This window comes from Panthera pardus, unplaced genomic scaffold, assembly GCF_024362965.1.
Source record: "Panthera pardus isolate Hobbes unplaced genomic scaffold, ASM2436296v1 HiC_scaffold_11, whole genome shotgun sequence".
Lineage (NCBI taxonomy): Eukaryota > Metazoa > Chordata > Mammalia > Carnivora > Felidae > Panthera > Panthera pardus.
This window is the reverse complement of record NW_026526666.1, coordinates 84,333,909-84,354,377: the sequence shown is the minus strand read 5'-3', so window position 1 is coordinate 84,354,377 and position 20,469 is coordinate 84,333,909. Positions and strand designations below refer to the sequence as shown.

General features: G+C 58.8%; 1 protein-coding gene across 1 annotated transcript in view; it reads left to right on the top strand.

Moving 5' to 3' along the window:
- The window catches only part of ADGRB2 (adhesion G protein-coupled receptor B2), a 36,810-nt gene that overhangs the window by 4,273 nt on the left and 12,068 nt on the right, over positions 1-20,469 (top strand). Inside the window, 12 exon segments of the mRNA XM_053898401.1 lie at positions 3,331-4,141; positions 14,902-14,985; positions 15,238-15,402; positions 16,599-16,763; positions 17,394-17,558; positions 17,642-17,809; positions 17,887-17,988; positions 18,148-18,254; positions 19,043-19,237; positions 19,398-19,466; positions 19,544-19,652; positions 19,973-20,303. Of these exon segments, the coding sequence (XP_053754376.1) occupies positions 3,346-4,141; positions 14,902-14,985; positions 15,238-15,402; positions 16,599-16,763; positions 17,394-17,558; positions 17,642-17,809; positions 17,887-17,988; positions 18,148-18,254; positions 19,043-19,237; positions 19,398-19,466; positions 19,544-19,652; positions 19,973-20,303 (2,456 nt within the window). The 5' untranslated portion in view covers positions 3,331-3,345.

Below are 20,469 nucleotides of genomic sequence, written 5' to 3'. Positions count from 1 at the left end.
CATTCACATGGCTCAACCCAAAGGGCCTTCCCAGAGATAGCGGTGGAGCTCAGCAGGAAAGCCGGGAGAGTTTGTGAGGTTCCATGTGGGAGGGGGGAAGGGAAGGTGTGCATACCCTGTCTGTGCCAGGCTCTGTGCTGGGAATTCACTGGGACGCTGAACAAGAAAGTGTGTGTAATCCTGGGGGCAGGGATCATGGTCTCCATTCCACAGAGCGGGGAACTTGACTCCGTTCAGGGAGGTTGAACATGGCTAATAACCGCTTCGGCTGCCTGGGAGGCAAGGATCCTTCCAGGTCCCCTCCCACGAGAGGGTCTCTCTGACTTGGAATTGGGCTTTTTGCCTTATTTTGTGGATGTGGAATGAGATTTAAAAAGGGCCCCCAAAGGTCTTATGTCACAGCAGGAACCACGAGGGTGATACGTACCCAGGGTGAAATTCCCAAGTTGGTGTGAAGGGGCTGTCTGGAGGAGGGGGCTTGGTCAGGGTTTAGAGGCGGCTCAATTCTGGAGAAGCCAGGCTGTGGCTCTGAGGATGTGGACCTAGTGCTTCTTGATGGATTGGTGCTATGGAGGAGGGAGGAGCTGAGGCCCAGGAGGTGGGGTTGGGGGCCGGGGGGTGGTCTGAGCCCCCAGCTTCAGGAACACACAAAGGAAGGAACAGCAAGTCAGACCCCACCTGCCACTTAGCTGTCATATGCTAAGCCTCAAAGAACCAAATGCCTGTGTATATTCACACTAGAGAGTATATTTCCATCTCTCTCCATGTGTACGAGTGTCTGGCTCTTTTATACCTTGTACATGTGAGTGCCTGTACCCTAGTGTGCACGTGAATTCACTCATCTGTGGCTTCACTGATCTGTGTGCATGCTGAATGCCTGTGAACACCTGTCTATACATGCATCCGTGCATACCTGCTTTTGTGTGCACGTTGCACGGCACAGCAATGTTCAAGCCTGTGTGTGTGTGTGTGTGTGTGTGTGTGTGTTCCTCACCTTGCTCTAAGTGGGGGAGGCGAGGCCAGTTATAATGGAGCCCCCACCTCCCCTCTGCTGAGCTACAGCTATGGCCTGAATTTTGCAGCCTGCTTAAAAATAATTGGGGGCAGCGGGGGGATTGGATGTCAGTCATCATCAGCCACTGTCTTCGCTGGTGCCGCAGCAGGCTGGGCGGGCTGAACAGTTTGGGACAGGCAATATGTGGGGGTGGGGGAGGCCAGGGGTCTTGTGTCCCTTTTGCAGTTCTGGCAGGAGCAGTGGAGACACAGCCTGTTCTGACTTTTGTTGGATAACTCCAGGCGGGTCTTTGGGGGAGGGTGGGGCCGCTCCTCCCCAATAAATGAGCCTGCCTGGAGCTTGAGCCCCCACCCCTCCTTCCCCCTATGGCTGGGGAGGGGCAAGTGCGGGATCTGGGGGAGTGAGGAGTTCCATGGTTGCTGCACAGAGGCTGGAATTCTGGGGTTCTAATTCCTGCCCTCTCACCACCCCCACCTCCAACCACTATTGAGGCTCCTAAAAAGCTAAGGGGAAATCTGTGCCTGGGGAGCAGCTACGTCTTGGGAAAATCTAGCCACACCTGTGAGTTATCCTATGTTTGTGATTCAGTTCCCAGAGCCAATGGCTTCTCCATTGGGCGTGCAGCCTGAGCAAGGAAGGGGACAGAGCAAGAGGCTATTGGTGGATGAGAGGGAACCCCAGGCTGGGGCCTCAGGTCCCGGGCTCCAGTCCCAGCTGGACCACTCTGTGTGATCTTTTTTTTTAAATTTTTTTTTTTCAACGTTTTTTATTTATTTTTGGGACAGAGAGAGACAGAGCATGAACGGGGGAGGGGCAGAGAGAGAAGGAGACACAGAATCGGAAACAGGCTCCAGGCTCCGAGCTATCAGCCCAGAGCCTGACGCGGGGCTCGAACTCACAGACCGCGAGATCGTGACCTGGCTGAAGTCGGACGCCCAACCGACTGCGCCACCCAGGCGCCCCTCACTCTGTGTGATCTTAAGCATGTTGCCTCCCCTCTTGGAGCCTCATCCTTTCTCCTTTAATGTGGAGCAACCAGGCTCTAGGGGCCCATCCAGTGCTGTGAGCTATGCTGCCGGCATGGAGGAGGGAGGCAGCATGGATCACTTCGGGGGCAGGGCCGGGAGCAGGGTTGAGCCAGCCCAGGTGCCAGGCTCTGGTTTCCGGACAGCGCTGTGGACAGGCTGTGGGCAGTGGCTCTGTCCTGGCTTGGTGGGTGGGAAGGCACCTGCAGGTGCCCTGCCCGCCAGCTTCTGTCCACTCGGCCCTGACCGTCCCGAGTGTCTGTTGGGGGCATGGCCTGGGTCCTGGTTGCCTGCCCACGCATGGAGAGTACATTCACACCTGCTGAATTTTGCAGCCTGCTGGGAGTTTGGTTTAGTGTAACACTTTGTGGGGAGGGAGAAATCAGTGAACTCTGGTCTCCACTCCTGAGATGAGTGAGCTAGCCCTGGGGAGACAGCAGGGAACAGAGGTGATGATTGGGGGGCATGGGCTTTCAGGAAAGGGCTGTGGGAGCTGAGAGCTGGGTGATGGCTTGGTGGCCTCCGGAGGTGGGGTGGGGGTGGGGGGCAGGTAGCAGACCCTGAGCCAGGCCTTGGAGGATAACCCATGGCAGGAAAAGAAAAGGGGTTAAGGGGAATACTGCACCCATTTTGCAGATACCTCTCCCCTTGTTTCCACCAGGAAATCCACAGCAGTGATACTCATGACGCTCATACTTGTGATGCCCTCCATGGGCATGGCTTGGGTTGTGCGCAGTCCCTGGCACCCCAGTGGTAACTCCTCCCCTTTCTCTCCCACTCAGCAAAGCAAGTGAGTGAGAATGACATTGTTCTGGGAATAACCTTGAATTGCTCTGATTTATAAAAAAGCAAATCGTTGTCAAACACTGTTCCTTTGACAATTACCGCTGGATTATGCGTGACATGGCTCACAACTGATCACGATACGCTGCGACTGAGAGCAACAGTTCTGGAGAATTTAAGTTGGGTGGTGGGGATGAGGCGAGATCCAAGTGTCAGGCCAAGATGCCGGTGGCTGATGAGATTGACTGAGGAATCATAGGATAACAGAGGCAACAACTGATGTTTCTTAAGGGCTTACAGACTTCCAGACACTCTCCCACGTGCCTTCATTTTACAGGTAAGGCGACTGAGGCTCCGAGAAGTCACGTCCCTTGTCGAAGATCACACAGGTGGACGTGGGCGACTCCAGAGTCTTAACCGTGAGGCCCTCTCCTGCAGCTCGCCACAGGAGACTCAGAGCCCACGCTGGCAGCTCCTGGGGCTGCTGACCACTGTCTCTCTCCACAGGGCAAGGGACATAGGATGACCCCAGCCTGTCCCCTCTTACTATCTGTGATTCTGTCCCTGCGCCTGGCCGCCGCCTTCGACCCTGCCCCCAGCGCCTGCTCCGCCCTGGCCTCGGGCGTGCTCTACGGGGCTTTCTCACTGCAGGACCTCTTTCCTACCATCGCCTCAGGCTGCTCCTGGACCCTGGAGAACCCTGACCCCACCAAGTACTCCCTCTACCTGCGCTTCAACCGCCAGGAGCAGGTGTGCGCCCACTTTGCCCCCCGTCTGCTGCCCCTGGACCACTACCTGGTCAACTTTACCTGCCTGCGGCCTAGCCCAGAGGAAGCCGTGGCCCAGGCGGAGGCAGAGGCGGGGCGGCCAGAAGAGGAGGAGGAGGCAGCGGGGCTGGAACTGTGTGGCGGCTCGGGCCCCTTTACCTTCCTGCACTTCGACAAGAACTTCGTGCAGCTGTGCCTGTCGGCGGAGCCCTCGGAGGCCCCGCGCCTGCTGGCGCCTGCTGCCCTGGCCTTCCGCTTCGTCGAGGTCTTGCTCATCAACAACAACAACTCCAGCCAGTTCACCTGTGGCGTGCTGTGCCGCTGGAGTGAGGAGTGCGGCCGCACTGCCGGCAGGGCCTGTGGCTTCGCCCAGCCAGGCTGCAGCTGCCCCGGGGAGGCGGGGGCTGGTTCGGCCACCACCGCGCCTCCGGGCCCGCCTGCTGCCCACACCCTGTCCAATGCCCTGGTGCCTGGGGGCCCGGTCCCACCTGCTGAGGCCGATTTGCATTCAGGGAGCAGCAATGACCTGTTCACAACCGAGATGAGATATGGTGAGTCAGAGCAGGGCCCCGGTGGGGTGGGCGTGCCCAGGGCTGAGGGTATGCTCTGGTCCCCGTCTTGGCAGATCTCCAGGCCATTTGCATAGTTCTTCGCCCGTGTCCCCTCTGTGTCCAGCCTTCTCCGGGTGCTGGGGTCCCCGAAATGGATTGGGGTTAGACCCCACTAACCCCAAACTCTTGTTTGTAGTCTGGGTAGGTGAATGGGGGGCAGAGATGAGACAATGCAGTGTGGTGAACCCAGGGAGAGGACCCTCCCACTAGGCAATCAAGGAAGGCTTCCTGAAGGAAGTGATACAGGCGCAAGCAGAGATCTGAAGGACACGTGGAAGCCAGCCAAGCCAAAGAAGTGGTGAGGGCGCTCCGGGCAGAGGGAGCAGTGCGTGCCAAGTCGACAAGTTTGCCTGGAGGCTGGAGAGTAGGCAGGGAGCAGGGACATGTTCCTGCCCACACGGGTCGGCGATTTTTGGCAGTGGCCCCAGGGTCAGGGCAGAGGGAGGTGCAGAAGAATGGGCCTGGGTGAAGAGGACTGGGCTTCGAGGCTGCCTTGGAGGGCTGGGCTGGCTCCGCTCCCAGCATCCCCTGTCTCCCCCTCTGGGCCCATGTCTTCTGGGACCGAGGCTGCCACAGCTGCTAGAGCTTCCTGCTGACTGGGCAAAAGCTCTGCGAGCCCTTGAGCCCTGCCTGCTCCCGCTCCCACCCCAGCTCCCTCACCACAGCCACTTTCTGCCGACCCTCCTTCCTGCAGCTACAAAGCCCCCAGGCCCTCATCTGGATCCTGTGTGCCCGCCGAACAGAGCCAGGCCAGTGACTGGCCAGGGGGTGGGGGTGGGAGGGAGGCAGAGCTGGGATCTGGTCCCCAGCTCTGGGACTAAAAGGGAGTTCCCTTCCCTCTCCTGGCCTCAGTTTCCCCATTTGGGATAACAGGTGCTGGCCTCCCATCATGAGGATGTCACGCAGGGATGGAAGTCAAAAGAGCCATGGAAATCGGCCTAAGAGGATTTACAGGGACGCAGGGGGTCTTGTGTGAGGGCTGCTAGGAGTATTGGAGGAGTATGATCTGTCCCCACCCCTGCTTTGAAGGCCAGAGCCCAGGAGTTGAGCACTGCCCTTGACTATTATCACCTTGAGTGGATTCCATCTTTTTGGCGTCAGTTTCTTCATCTGTAAAATGGGGAGATATCTCTGAGTTAATTAGAGGGCCAGTTATCATGACAGTGGCCTCTCCCAATGCAGTGGGGAGGCACTTCTCAACCTCCCCTGTGAGACATCTGGCACCATGCCTATCCATGGCAAGTGCCCAGTGGCCTTGCTCTGGCCTCTCCTCCTGGCCAGCTTGGCCTCTAACATCGGTCGATGAAGCCGTCCGAGTGACAGCCAGGCAGTGGGCAGGTTACAGGCCCTGGAGGCTGGCCTGGGATTTAGTGCCTGCAGGAAGAAATTGAATTTCGCTTCTTTGTCGAACATTGGCGGAGAGTGCCAGGCGTATATCAGGAGGTTTATGACTCTTTCTGCCTGGCGGCCACTGCCCGTCACTCTGTGGGGGCCTCCCCCATCGCGCTCAGCAGAGGGCAGGCTCTTTTGTCTGGCTTTCCCTGCGGTCCATTGGTCCAGTGGTCTCCAGTGGATGGAGCAAGGCTCTGCCCTCATGGGCGGGCACCATCTGGGCAGGCTGCCATGTGGAGCACAGAGCCAGGAGCAGCCAGCTGGGCTTGGTGAAGCCGGAAACAGGAGTTGGTTGGTAGTTGGAGTGACTTTGGGGGTCAGAGAGGGCTGGTGATGGGAAGGCCACCATTGTCCCCATCATCACAGCCTCTGCGGGGGCCTCTGGGACTGAGCATGGGTGGAGATTGGGTGCTGACTGTACCTGGGCATGAGGCCTAGTATTATCTCTGAGCTGGGAGTCCCAGGCTCCCAGCTGTTCCACACCTGACCTCTGCTCATGCTCCTTGTCCTGCTTGGCATGTTTTCAGGCTGCTCCATGGGGTTGCCTGCAGGGAGGGCCCTTGTGGGGAGTTACAGGGGGTGATGTGGCATTGGTCATCCTAAGTGATCTTGTCCAGCACACTGGTGCCCAGAGCCCCTTCCTCTCCCCTGGCAGGCAAGAGACTTTTACTTTTCCTCTCTGCCATCTCCTTCCTTCTGCCCAGTCTCTTAGGGGCAAGAGACAGTGGGCGTATGTCTCAATTTGTTCCATGTGGCAGTGGGCATCTGAGGGACAGGGCACTGTCAGGACTCAGGGCCCTTTGTGCCTGGTTGGCAGGACCCCCTCCTCCCCATTGGGCCAGCTGGACACATGTACCAGCTGTGTGAGAACTGGCTCACATGTGGAACTGCCAGATTGAGAACAAGATTGGTGGGCAAGATTAAGACCCTCGTCCTAGCCCCTCTGCCAGGCCCTGTGGCAGGGGAGCTGTGTTTCCCTTCTCTGGGACACTCTGCATAGAATCAATTGAAGGCAAGAGTGGGACTGGGTCCATGCTGGAAGAGTGGCACTGGGGGACAGTGCCTGGGTGGAGTGCCTGGGACCGCCTCAGAGCCCAGTGCGTTTGACAAGAGGGTACAGGCGCCTGTTAATTTCACGCAAACTGCCTTTGATAGATCTCTTGTTATTTTTGGTGAGTTGAGCCATAAATTTGTGCCATCTTGCTGCCGCAATCTGTTAAGTGGGGAGAAAGGAAGAAAGGGAAGGCAGGCAGGAAGGAGCCCAGCGGATGCTGGCTGAGGCCGGGGTGGGGGGCAGGGAGCAGGAATCACGGTGAAGACGTGGTGCTGCCACCCTGCGTTTCCTGCCTGCTGACCCCTCCCCGGTCCTGACGAGACACTGGCCAGTGGGGATGGCTGTGCAGACTGACACCTGGGGAACCTCCTCTCTCCTCTCCCGCACTCCCTGCCTTCCTCAGAGGTGCTGTCCCATCCTTGGCTGGCTGGCTGGCTGCTGCTCACCCACCTCCCCATCACCCAGGCCCCATTCCGGAGGCCAGAGTTCAAATCCCCACTCTGCCACTGCTGCTGGGTGACTTGGACGATGGGCTGCCCCACGGGGGCCTCGGGGCCTCCAGTAATCTGTGCATCACTTCCCAGATCCAGCCCCCATACTCTCCATCGTGGCACAGACTCTTCAGCCTGGCATTCCAGCCCCACCCCAGACCCAGCTGCCACCTGCTATTCAGCCTTCCCTCTAGTTCCGTCCTACCTTTGACCAGGGCTTCTCACTGGCCCCTGAGCCCCTGCTTTCTGGACTCCCTGCTTTTGCTTGGGCCTTTCCCTCACCTGGAATGCCCTTTGGCCTTGGTTTTCCACAACTTCCCATTTTTCCCAGGGCTGCTCAACCCGTTTCCACTAGGAAGCTCCTTGTACCTGCCCAACCTAGTCCTAGATTGGTCTTTCTCCTCCCGGTGCTCAGGCCCTGCTGTCCTCTTTCGGCCAGCCTGGTCCGCTGGTGGGAAGTGCAGCCTTACCTGCCTGTTTGGTGCTCAGACACCGGGGAGGCCAGGCCTCTCTCATGGTGGGAGGAGGGGGCACCTCGCACATTCAGTACATTTCCTAGAAGGTCCTTCCAGCCGAGATCTGTGCTTCTGGAGCTCTGTGTGCTCCGTCACAGGATGGGGAGTGGGACCTAGTTTCCCCCAGATATCTCAGCAGGGACTGAGTCCCCACCCACCCATCACACACATCTCCGTGTCTTTATTGGAGTGGAGTTTGTGCCGGGCCTTGGGTTGGCTCTGGGTGAATGAGATCCCAGGTGCACCAGATGTACCTCCTGCCCTCTGATCGGGGAGAGCGACCACTAGGTATACAGTGGTGGTCAAAGCCACAGGCTGAAGTTTCCTGGCCCTGGATTCAATTCCCAGCCCCACCACTGACTAAGCTCTGCGACCGTGGGCAGGTTTCTTCACCTGCCATTTCATTACCTGTAAAGTCGGGATAGTTGGGCTGTTCACAGAGTGATGATAAAGATGAAAGAAGAGAATATAGGTCAGCGCTTAGTACAGTGCCTGGCACATGGTAAATCCCTAATAAATAGCTGCGTGTTATCATAATTTAGTGCCATAGGTTTGATGTACCTGGGCCAGATGTCAAGGGAGGAGGAAGAGTGAGGGGTTCAACCACAGAGGGGTGGGAAGGCAGTCTAAAGAAGGTGATTCTGAGTTGGGTTTTGAGGAGTGAATAGGAATTCACTACCCATGGAATTTTTCTTTACATCGAATCACTTCTAAAATTTAATACATTAGGAAGAAATTTCACATCCTACCTGGAAAAAGAGTATCACTTATCTGAAGCAAAAGATAACAGAAGAAATAGCCCCAGTGAAAACAAAGCGATGTTAGCAAATTCTAGCTAGACGTTCGTCCTTCTTGTCCATTTGTTAGAAAGAGAAATGAGCACGTGCTGGCGGTGTGTGAAAGTCTCAGACTACACAGAGACTTTATCTTGCATGCATTTGCAAGGATTAAAAGTAAGGCAACCATATAATTTATCATCTAAACTGGGACATTTTTGAGGTTTTTAAAGCAGGGGAAGGGGTCCTATTAATTATGTCATGGCAGCAGGCACAAACCCGGTGACCCCAGGCATATTGGCAGGAAGTCACCCTAATTAAAAGAGACCTAGAGGGGTAACTGCCCCAGTCCATGATGCAGGGTTTTTTAAGGGCACATTGGTGAGCCACCCCAACTCATTTCCTGCCACACGCTTTGGGAAACCTGGCAGGAGGAAGCAGCCCGTGCAAGGACATGGAAGTGTGAGCCCCCTTGGTGGCCCAAGGTTCTGACTGCCACCCCCAGACACTGGGACCCCCACCTCCATTGACCAAAGGCCTCAAGCCAGCAAGAAGTTGGGCATCGTGGGGGAGGTGGGATGAGTCAGTTGTGGTCCCCGCTCTCGAGGAGCTCCTGGCTGTATGGGGGGAGGTGGCAGGGACCCAGCTAGCTCTGTCCAGAGGCTGGGCAGATAGGTCAGCAGCTCGGGGGAGGGAGTCATTGGGGGGGAACTGGCATTCTGGCTGAGTATCTGGTCTCACAGGGATACCCAGTTGCATTGGACTGCAGAGGTAGAGCTTGGAATTTTCAAAAGCCATCTCTCTCTCTGCCCCTGCCCTCCCTCTCCCCCCACCCTGGGTTTTTTTTTTTTTTTTTTTTTTTAAGGCACTGTAGGGTTCACGAAGCACTGCTGGGGGTGGGAAGCCATGGAGGGACATGACAGAACCATGTTTCAAGGGGATCTGTTGGTGCCTACTCAGGGCTCCAGGGCCAGCCTCAGGGAGGATGTAGAGAGCCCTGGGAGGGCTGGCTGCTTTGTAAATCCGCACTGCTCTCCCCGTGGAAGTGATGATTATCGTGGTTATTTTTAACATATTCATGACAAAGGAGGCTGAGGGGGCTGGACTGTGTGGAGTTTGGGGGGCAGGGTCTGCAGAGCATGCTGGAGCAGGTGCCTACCGTCCTGCTCAGATGGCAGAGAGCCCCTGTGCCCACCCAGCCTGCCGGTGCAAGGGGGGAACAAGAGTGGCCCCTGGGTGATTGGGGTGGAGGAACCCTCAGGGATATCTGGCTCATGTCTGCTGAATGCCTGTCTTGTGTCTGGCTGCTCAGAGCTGGGCCCTCTGTGCAAGAGGAGTGAGGGAGATTGAGACCCTCCCTTAGTGCCCACAAGAGGGATGAGCCTAGGTTACTCTCAGCCGCAGTGGAAGACAATCTAGGGTCTCAGCCACAGGAGAAGGGGCCAGCATACCAAAACCCCTGTGTGGTCAGCCTGGGAAGGCTTCCTGGAGGAGGCAGTATTTGACATGGAGAAGATTTTGGCAGATGGAGGTAGAGGAGGGCATTCCAAGGCGGAGGGAACACCAATCTCAGGGAGGAAAGCAGGTGGATAACAAGAGAGGGGGGCAGTCCCTTTGCACAGAGAGCTTATTGTATTCCAGGCGGTCCATATCTCTTGTTTCATTTAATTCTGAACCTGTGGTAGGACGTGTCCTCTTTATTTTCAGTTGAAGATTTTTAAGCTCAGAGAGGTGAGGCGACTTGCCCAAGGGCACACAGCAAGACTGGCAGAATTGAGAATCAAATCTGCTTCTGTCTCTGGTTCTCTAATCCATGTCCTTCCCACTGGTCCACATGACCTTGCAGTGTGCTTGGCTGCCTGGTGGGGAGAGGAAAACAGGACTGGACATGGCATCAGAGGCCGGCACATGCCAGGCTCAGAGGCTTACACTGGTAGCAGTGGGAAGCCACTGAAGGTTCCTCAGCAGGGGAGTTCGTGCGCTTTGCGCTGGGCTCCCAGAGGATCACTTTGGAGGCTGCAGAAGAGAATCAGGCTCACCTGGGGCGGGGGGGGCAGTGGGGGAGTGGATGTGCAAAGGAACAATAAGAAGGTGGTGTGAAAACAGGATAACAGTAGCAAGTGTGAGGGGCTTTGGCGGGACGAGGGAGTGACTCAGGGTCCTATGGGAATTAAGAAAGCCATCTCTCAGGAGGCTCCACCTGCATTTTGTTAGAGCCAGCGCAGCTCAGTAGAAAGAGCACGGGCTCCAGAGGAGTCAGGCAAGCCTGGCTTTGAATGCCACTCAGCCTGTCTCCAGCGTGCGACCCTGGAGCCTCCTTCCTCATCAGTAACATGGGAGAACCCATCCTCATTAGGATTAAACGAGGTGCACGGTGACTGGCAATAGGGGGTTGTGTAGTGAGTGTTACCTCATTCAAAACAAAACGGAACAGTGAGGAGGTCCTCAGGGGTAGAGCAGGGTAGCATGTCCTGGGGAAGCGGGTCTGTCCACACCAGGGCGGGCTCGCAGGTGGGAAGGCAGATTGCAGAACTTGTGAGGATCCGGGTCCTACAAGCTGCCTTTTCCTGGACCCCTTCTTGTCCTGTTGGCTCAGCTGCCTCTTAGACTCCCCCAGCTGTGGGCCCAGAGCTGGCTGTGGCCTGCCTCATGGCATATGCTGAGCTGAAACATTGTTTGAGTGGGTGACCCCCCCTGGTGTTCCTCCCTTTTGGGTAGAACTAGCTTTCACACGTGGGGGAAATAGACTGCTAGCCTCCCTTCTGAGGGAAGTGGGGTGGGGGTACAAGGGAGGGCAGTCAGTGCAGGCTCCTGCTGGGTAGCCTCGGGCTTGTTCCCTCCCCTCTCTGGCCCAGCCCAGGAGGCCGGGAGAGGGACTCAAGAGCTGGGCCTGGGACACGGTCTGATTTTCAAATAGGGTGGATCCTAGAAACCACCTCCATCACCTCTGGTTGTGTCGTGGGGGCTGGCCCGCAAAGCGCTGGTGCACGGTTTGTAGAGGATGTGGGGACCATGGGAAGCAGCGAGGGGGTCAGACTGCTGTCTCGCATGTCCGTGTTTCCTGACTTTACCGGACGCCAGGCTGGTGGATGCCACAGACACGATGATGGTCAAGACGCCAAAGCAGGAACCGGATGACGGGATCCTCAGCTGGATTTGTGATAGGTCGAACAGCATCTGCAGAATGTTTATTAAGAAATGGGTGTCAGGCCTGGGGCTGCTGTAGGTGGAGGGCTGCTGGGCAGAGCCGCTACTCAGGATGACAAGTGCTAATTCCCAGTGACCCCCGTGGGGTCGCAGGGAAAGCTAGGAGCAGTGTGTTCATTGCTGTTTGCTGGTGTTCCTCTGGGCCGGTGTTCACTGGGGTCGGGGAGATGGCGTGCACAGCCTGCCTTCAAAGGGCCAATGGGCGCGGGGAGGTTCAGATGGTCGGAAGATGGCATCCTCTGGGACGACGGGGCACACAGAGGAGGGGTCAGCCACTTCTGCCTGAGGAGTGGGGGATGAGGAAGACCCCACAAATGAGAAGCCATGTGAGGTGGATTTTGAAAATCAGGTAGGAGTTTCCCAGGTGAAGGAGGTGATGAACGAGCAGGTGGAGATTTGAGAAGAAGGGGTAATCTTGTCTTAGGCGTGCTGAATTTGAGGGCCCCTCGTCAGCAGACCTGTCCAGAAGGCAGGAGGCCACCCAGGAGTGAAGCCCCGAGTGGGGCGCTGGGGGTAATGACTCTGGAGCAGCCACAGAGGGGCTACTTGAACCTTGGGGAGGGGAGTGTGGAGCGAAGTGTGGAGGCCCGATAGGGGAAGGGGCAGGAAGACAGACCAGCCAAGGAGACTGGGACAGAGGAGCCAGACAGGTAGGAGGAAACCTGGAGAGCCAGGGAGGGGAGTGTTTCAAGGCAGGAACAGTCAGCAGGGCCCCGTGCTACCCAGGGGTCAAGTGGGACAAAGCTGCAGAGTGTCCGTAGGATTTAGTGATAAGGAGGGCGTTGATGACTTTGTCAAGAACGGTTTCAGCAGTAAGATGTGGTCAGAAGCCAGACTGCAGTGGATTACCAGGCGAGGTGACATTTGAGCCAGGATGTGAGTGGCAGGTGGGAAACTAGAGCGCCAGCTGTGGACCACTTAGTGCTGGGGAGGAGGAGGCTGAGGGCAGTGGCTGGAGGAGGAAGGAGGTTCAAAGAGGGGCTCCCCCCAGAATGGAGGTCCATTCTTGGGCTGCCGTGAAAAGACAGTGCCGACCAAATGCTGAGCCAGAGGGTTGACGGATGGCTCAAATGGAGCCCTCCTGGAAGTGGCAGGGGGCAGCGGGGAGTAGATGCAGGGCTGGGCCTGGGAGTAGATGCAGGGAATTTGGGAGTTGGAGGGGTGGGGCAAGAAGTGTGTGTCGGGGGCGGGGAGGATCCCACGCTGCTTTCTTTATAGAGGAGCTCATTGCAGAGAGAGAGGGGGGCAGAGATGAGCTCAAGGAGAGAGGTCAAGGTCTGGCACAGCCAGCCAAGGTGGGGAGTGGGGGAGCCAGGGAGTGCTGCCGAGAAGCCCCGGGCGCCCAGCGGATACGCAGCCCTGAGTCTGTAGTGGTGCCAGTTGGCACAGCTGTGGATTTCTTCAGCAGCCTGGGGGTGGGCGTGGAGAAGGCGGCTTGTCACAAGGCTCCGGGGCTGGGGACTGGCTGAGCGGGTGGGGTGGAGGGCTGGGTGAGGGGATTCAGGAGTCGGCAGGCACGGCACCAGCACCTTCTCTGCGGTCCCGATAGAGTCAGGGACCTGACAGAGGCAGATGCTATTTGAAGGGAGGCCCAGGGGCCTGAAGGGTGGCAGGGGAGGGTGCGGAAGAGGTGCAGGTTGTGAGGGGAGGGGGGATGGTAAAAGTAAACCCACAGTTCCTGCTTTCTGAGCACTCACCACATGCCAAGCAGGGTGCCAAGGGCTTCATGGCCTCCTGTCAGGGAGTCCAAGAGTCAGCCCTCAAGGTAGGGGGTGTTCGAGTCTTGTTCTACAGAGGCGAAAACGGGCAGAGAGGCAAAGACACTTGCCCAAGGTCACACAGCTGGTCAGTGGCCGTGTCCCAGTTGGGATCTAGGATTGTTGGACTCCAACGCTCTCCTGGGGATCCAGGTTTGTGAGACGGTGGAGAAGTTTTGGGGAGAACGTAGATTGAGCTCTGGGACCAGTGGCCACAGTGGAGGGAAGGGCCCCAGAGTTGATGAGACCATAAGCTAGGCTGAGTGGCACTTCAGGGCCCCCTATCTGGCGGGTTTGCTCCAGGTGGCCGTCTTCATGCCTGGTCAGAAAGAGCTTTCTCTTGGACGGACGCAGAGACCGGACTGGGCAGCAGGGGGCAGGAAGAGCACAGTCCTCTCCGGTTCCTTCAAACCCAGAGTGCCTATTAGGTGCTGACCTGGCTTATCAGAAATAGGAGAGGGCCTGGGGTGGAGGGTGGGGGTGGGGGAGAGCAGTCCCTTCTAGTCCGGGGACAGCATGGGCTGAGCCGTGTCCCAGAGGCTATTCCCACCTGCCCAGCAGTCTCTCCACGGGCTGGGTCTTTCCCCTCACACTCGTGTCAGCCCCCATCTAGGCTACCCAGCCTGTGGGAGAGGGCCTGGCTGAGCTCATGTCTGAGCAGCTTTGGAGAATGGGCGTTCCCCACCCCTCCTCCAGCACGGGTGGTGCTTCCAAGGCCTAGACCAGACACATAAATCAGAGTGATGAGCCGAGAGCCTGGTGGGGCTGGGGCCGCAGCAGCAGCGGCCTCTGGGAGCATCAGCTGCTCTCCCAGCTGCAGGGGCAGCGGAGACGACAGTCTGCAGGTTGTAGGCACCCACCCTAGGCCCCTGGGTCTCAGAGGCACCTCATTCTGACCTCCAGGCCACAGTCTAGTGCTGCATGGGGAGCAGATTTCTGGACCTGAGACTCAGCCCCTGGCTTGGCATGAATCGTGTCCCAGAGGCAGGCCTGGGGGGTGGTCTGTTCATCAGCCTTAGGAGTCCGTCCTGTGAAGGCAAAGAGCCTGGGCTTCAGGCTCACCAAGCTGTGTGGCCTTGGACAAGTCACTTTTCCTCTCTGGTCCTCAGTGTCTTCATCTTTAAACAGAGACGTTGGTCCCTACCTCCCAGAGGAGGATTAAAGGAGATAGGTATGGAGAGCACGTGGGCACAGAAGCCTCCCGGAGCTTGTTGATGTGAGCGGCCACTCCTCTTCAGTCTCCCCCAGGCTGGCTGAGGCAAGAGGAGGAAAAGGAAAAGACGGTTGTGAGGCCGTGGGCAAGTCCTGTGTGGCCTCCTGAGCCTCAGTTTCCTTATCTGTGAAATGGTGGTGGTGGGGCAGAGGCAAGGACTTGAGCCTCACTCAGCATTGCCTGCAGTTGGTTCCAGGCCCTCAGGCTGAGGGCGAGCAAGGCTGCCCTCTCTGCGCCACTCTGGCAGGACAGAGCTGGCCTTGGCTGAGCCCCTGCCACCACCTCCATGTTCCAGGTGAGGAGCCGGAAGAGGAACCGAAGGTGAAAACCCAGTGGCCAAGGTCTGCAGATGAGCCTGGGCTATACATGGCGCAGACAGGTAACCCGGGCCCGCCTCCCTTCCTCTGTGGCGGGGGCCCGACTGTGTGGCGTCTGGTGGCATGTGTGCTTGGCGTGTGCCCGTCTGTGTCTATGTCCTAGAGCTCAGTCACATCTCTGCCACGTGAGGCCTGTGGGCAGGGCTGGGTGGCCTCCTTAAGAGCCTGTCACTTGGGGTCAGGGTAGGAGGATCCCTATGAGGCTGAGTGCTTGGGAGGTGCCCCCTGCCGCCGACGCTGTCCCTCTCTCGTAGGCGACCCGGCGGCTGAGGAGTGGTCCCCGTGGAGCGTGTGTTCCCTGACGTGTGGGCAGGGTCTGCAGGTGCGGACCCGCTCCTGTGTGTCCTCCCCCTATGGGACCCTGTGCAGCGGGCCCCTGCGGGAGACCCGGCCCTGCAACAATTCGGCCACCTGCCCAGGTATGCCCACCCTCCCGCCTGGTCTGCCTGCAGGGTTAGGTCCTGCCTGGGACTCGGGCAGGTTCAGTTTCCAAAGATGGTTGGTTGCCTCCTTTTTTCATTCATCCAACTTGACTGTCCCCCACACTGTGCCTAGCCCCACACAGGGCACTGGGGACACAGATGAATCAGACCAGGGTCCACAGCAGCGGGCTCGGTTCTGGGCCCACCACTCCCCTGTTGCCTACGTCCTGGTAATCAAGGCTCATCTTTTTACCCTCAGCGCCCTCTGTATTCCCTTTGCTCTGGCCATACCAGCGCCTCATGCACTTTCCCACCTCCCTGCATTTGCTTATTCTTATCCTGTCCATCCCCCACCCCTCCACCTTGGCTGTTACAATTCAGTCTGACCTTCAAGGTCTAAGACCAATGCCAATGCCACTTTTTTTTTTTTTTTTTTTAAATGAAACCTTGCCTGACCGTTCCCTCCCTCCTCTGACTCCCCATCCCAGTCCCCAAAGAGCCTCCTCAGTCCAGCATGGAGTGTTGAGAATGTGCATGTGCCTGCCTGGGACAGGTGGTCCACCATGGTGGGGGGCCAGCTTCAGCCAGTCCTGCTCCTCGGGCCCTGAGAGAGTGAAGTGGTGCCTAGGCCATAACCAGCTCCTGGCTGTGGATTTAGAGCAAGGCTACGTGGGAAGGGGTCTTGGTACCTGGGGGTGTGGCAAGAGCTTGCACAGGGCTGGGGCAAAGCTGTGTTCCAGGGTGTGAGCTCTCTGTGTCAGTGTCCATGTAGAGGTTCGTGTCTCTTTGTGTGTCCATGCGCTTGGGGTGGGGAGGGGCGCTTCTCCTGCCCCAGGCCTGCCATGTTGGATTCTTGCTTCGGGTCTGGGGATGGGGAGGGCTGAAGGGAGGGGGGATGGGCTGGGGCAAATCTTGAGTCCTTTCCTGGGCTTTCCCTGTGCTCCCAGGAGAGGAGGAGCCCTGGCTCCCCTCCCGGGTGGGTCCTAGTCTCCCTATCCTGGTGGCCACAGGAGGCATCCTGTGCGAGTTGGGACTAGACTCCTGTGTCTTCCCCCAAGGGGTGGAGTCCTGGGGCCCAGTGCAGAGCCAATGAGGAGCGGTAGCAGAGCTGCCGGAGCTCCTGATTGGTGGGCGGATGGGCAGTGGGCGGGGCCAGGGTGCCGCCCTGCCACCGGCCACGTGCTTCCTTGCAGTGCACGGCGTGTGGGAGGAGTGGGGGTCCTGGAGCCTGTGCTCCCGCAGCTGCGGGCGGGGGTCCCGGAGCCGGATGCGGACCTGCGTGCCCCCCCAGCACGGCGGCAAAGCCTGCGAGGGTCCCGAGCTGCAGACTAAGCTCTGCAGTATGGCGGCCTGCCCGGGTCAGTAGCGCCCGTGGGCTTCCAGGCGGGCGCTGCCCAGCCGGGTGGGGGTTGGGAGACCCAGGGGAGGTAGTCAGGTCCAGTGCCCTGACCCTGGGGGCCCACGAACTTTAACCAAGCGTGGGGGGTGGGGGGGACTGGCGAAGTGTACCTGCCGGCGTGGGAGGTGATGTGGCCCCACCCAGACTTGGAGTTGGCACACTGCAGGTCCATCAAAAGAAGACTGCCCCTTCCCCTAAGCCCTGGAATACCCTTGCTGTCCGTTGCCCTTGGGTGCTCATGGCCAGCTGGGCTGTGAGGGGACATAGATCTGGGTTTAAGCGTGGGCAAAAATCCAAAGGTGCCCCTGGGGCCCATTTCCCTAACCAAAAGAGAGCATGTGCCACCTCGGGGCTGAGTGTGGAGAGGTATCCTGTGTTCCTGGAGCTGGTGGCAGGCAGGCAGGCCCAGGCCCAGGCACCACCTGCTCGCTACAGCCCCCCCCCCCCTTCATCCACCCTTCTCCAGTGGGTCTGGCCTGGCTCAAGTCTGAATGCCTGGCAGGCTCTGCCATCTCCCTGCGGTGCTCTGCCCCCACGAGACCTCACACCTCTTGCTCAATGGCCACCCCTGCTTGTGTCTCCCATGCAGTGGAAGGCCAGTGGCTAGAATGGGGTCCCTGGGGCCCGTGCTCCACATCCTGTGCCAACGGGACCCAGCAGCGCAGCCGGAAGTGCAGTGTGGCGGGGCCGGCCTGGGCCACGTGCACAGGTGCCCTCACGGACACCCGCGAGTGCAGCAACCTTGAGTGCCCGGGTGAGTGCTCGGCACACGGGTGGCAGGTGGCAGCCCTGGCCCTGGGGGCACTCGGGGCCACTCACGCCCCGCTTCTCCTGCAGCCACAGATGGCAAGTGGGGGCCGTGGAACGCGTGGAGCCTGTGCTCCAAGACGTGTGACACGGGCTGGCAGCGCCGCTTCCGCATGTGCCAGGCCACGGGTGCGCAGGGCTACCCCTGCGAGGGCACTGGAGAGGAGGTGAAGCCTTGCAGCGAGAAGAGGTGTCCAGGTATCGGCGGCAGGACCCTGGGGGTTGAGGGACACGCCCGTGGGGACTGGCTGAGCCCCTCCACTGTCCCCCTGCAGCCTTCCATGAGATGTGCAGGGACGAGTACGTGATGCTGATGACGTGGAAGAAGGCGGCTGCTGGCGAGATCATCTACAACAAGTGCCCCCCCAACGCCTCAGGTGAGGGGGGGAGGTGGCTCTCCCCTCGGGCCCCACCCCTGCCATTCTTGCCGTCTCCGCTCCGGGCCCCCAGCCTGTTGGAGCCTCCAGCCTGAGGCGCGGAGTGAAGTGGATGAGCGCCGGGCCCCACACCCAGCCCTGTGTCCTGTCTGCCTGCAGGGTCTGCCAGCCGCCGCTGTCTCCTCAGTGCCCAGGGCGTGGCATACTGGGGTCTGCCCAGCTTCGCCCGCTGCATCTCCCACGAGTACCGCTACCTGTACCTGTCAGTGAGTGTGCCCTGCCGGGCTGGGGCGACCCAGGATCTGTCCCAGACTCTGGGAGGGGGTGGGGGAGCTCGTTTCTTGCTCTTGCCCATGTGCCTTGGCATACGTCTGCTGTGCCCACTTCTGCCTGGCTGCGCCTCTCTGTGTCTGGCAGGCTCCTATTCATCCCTCAAGACCTGACTCTCAAGTGTCTCTCCTTATTCCTGGTGCCTATTTCTGTGCTCCTGTTGTCCCCTGAGCTTCCCAAAGTCATTAGGTGTTGTGGATGCTCATCGAGATGTCTGTGTCCTGTTAAGACTATGCGCTCCTTAAAGGCAGGGACAAAGTCGAATTGATTTCTGTGACCCCAGTGCCCCACCCAGGGCCTGTCATGGGGTAAGAATGTTGGCAGTGAACGTGGCCTGTGTTCGTCTGGCTGTAATTGGTACTTGCGTGTGTGCACTTGGAGCTTGTATTTGGAAGGGAGAGTGAGAGAGTGCATTACGCTCCAGAGTGGGCATGACCCCTCTGGGATGGGGAGGTGCCTTGTCCCTGTGCCGTGCTTGTCATCTTTTATATGTACATCTGAGCACCTTCCTCCTCTAGCTGTTTCTATTTCAGTCTTTTTAAAGTATCTTTAGGTCTTTTTCTTGGACTCTGTCTCCTATGAGCCCCTTTGAGCATCTCTCTCTGACCTTTTCAGCCTCCCCCTCCCTCTGGATGCAAGCAGAGGGTGGACTGGAGTGGGATGGGCCAGCGGCCGGTCCCAGCTCCTGACACTCTGGTGACAGCAGCCTGCCTGTCCCCTGCAGCTTCGGGAGCACCTGGCCAAGGGGCAGCGCATGCTGGCGGGCGAGGGCATGTCACAGGTCGTGCGCAGCCTGCAGGAGCTGCTGGCCCGGCGCACTTACTACAGTGGGGACCTGCTCTTCTCCGTGGACATTCTAAGGAATGTCACTGACACCTTCAAGAGGGCCACCTACGTGCCCTCGGCTGATGATGTGCAGGTACTGCCCTGCCCCGCCAGAAGGAAGGAGGGCACCCTAGACTGAAGCAGGAGGTTGGGCCCCTGTGGCAGAGTCTGCTGGGGGTAGCACCTGTGGCTCTGATGGGGAAGCTTCCGTCCCTGGGGCTGGGACCTCCTGACACCCACTGCTCTTGCCCCAGCGCTTCTTCCAGGTGGTGAGCTTCATGGTGGATGCGGAGAACAAGGACAAGTGGGATGATGCTCAGCAGGTGAGGGGCTGGGCTTCCAGGCTTTGCCCCCCATGACCCACCCCTGCCTCGGACCCTTATACACTCTCTGTCTCCAGGTGTCCCCTGGCTCTGTGCACCTGCTTCGTGTCGTGGAGGACTTCATTCACCTGGTGGGCGATGCCCTCAAGGCCTTCCAGAGCTCTCTGATTGTCACAGACAACTTGGGTACAGGAGGCAGGCTAGGGAGGCGGGGCTGGACATGGCAGAACCCAGGCTGCTGTGGGAGTGGGGTGGTTTCTGAGGGCTCCTCCTATTTTTCTCTCTCTCTGGGGCCTGTAGTTCCCTTGTTTAACCCCTTCTTTGTATCTCTCTCCGTGTCTTCTCCTCCTCCACCTCTGTGTTGTTTCTGTGTGTATGTGTGCCCCACCTGTGTGTTTGTACCAACCTCGATATCTGCGTCCTGGTGTCTGTCTCTTCTGTATCGGCTTCTTCCCCTGTGACTCTCCCCTCTGCCTCTGTCCCTCTGTCTCGGGCACGGGTTGCAGTGATCAGCATTCAGCGGGAACCAGTCTCCGCCGTGTCCAGTGACATCACATTCCCCATGCGCGGCCGCAGGGGCATGAAGGACTGGGTGCGACATTCAGAGGACCGCCTCTTCCTACCCAAGGAGGTGCTCAGCCTCTCCTCCCCGGGGAAGCCAGGGGCATCTGGCACCTCGGGCAACCCTGGCAAGGGGAGGGGCCCGGGAACCGTGCCCCCTGGCCCAGGCCACTCCCACCAGCGCCTCCTGCCGGCAGACCCTGAGGAGTCCTCCTCCTACTTTGTGATCGGTGCTGTGCTCTACCGCACGCTCGGCCTCATCCTGCCACCTCCCAGGTGAGTCCCCAGGAGGGGTGCGTGGGGCCGCCCAGGTGAGACCAAGAGGACTGAGGCTGTGCTGGTCACAGGGAGCTCCTTCTGCAGCCTCCTGCGGCCTTGGGCACCCTTGTCTGACTCTGGACATAGGTGCCTCTCAAAGATGTCTGTGCGGCTCCCAGAGGCT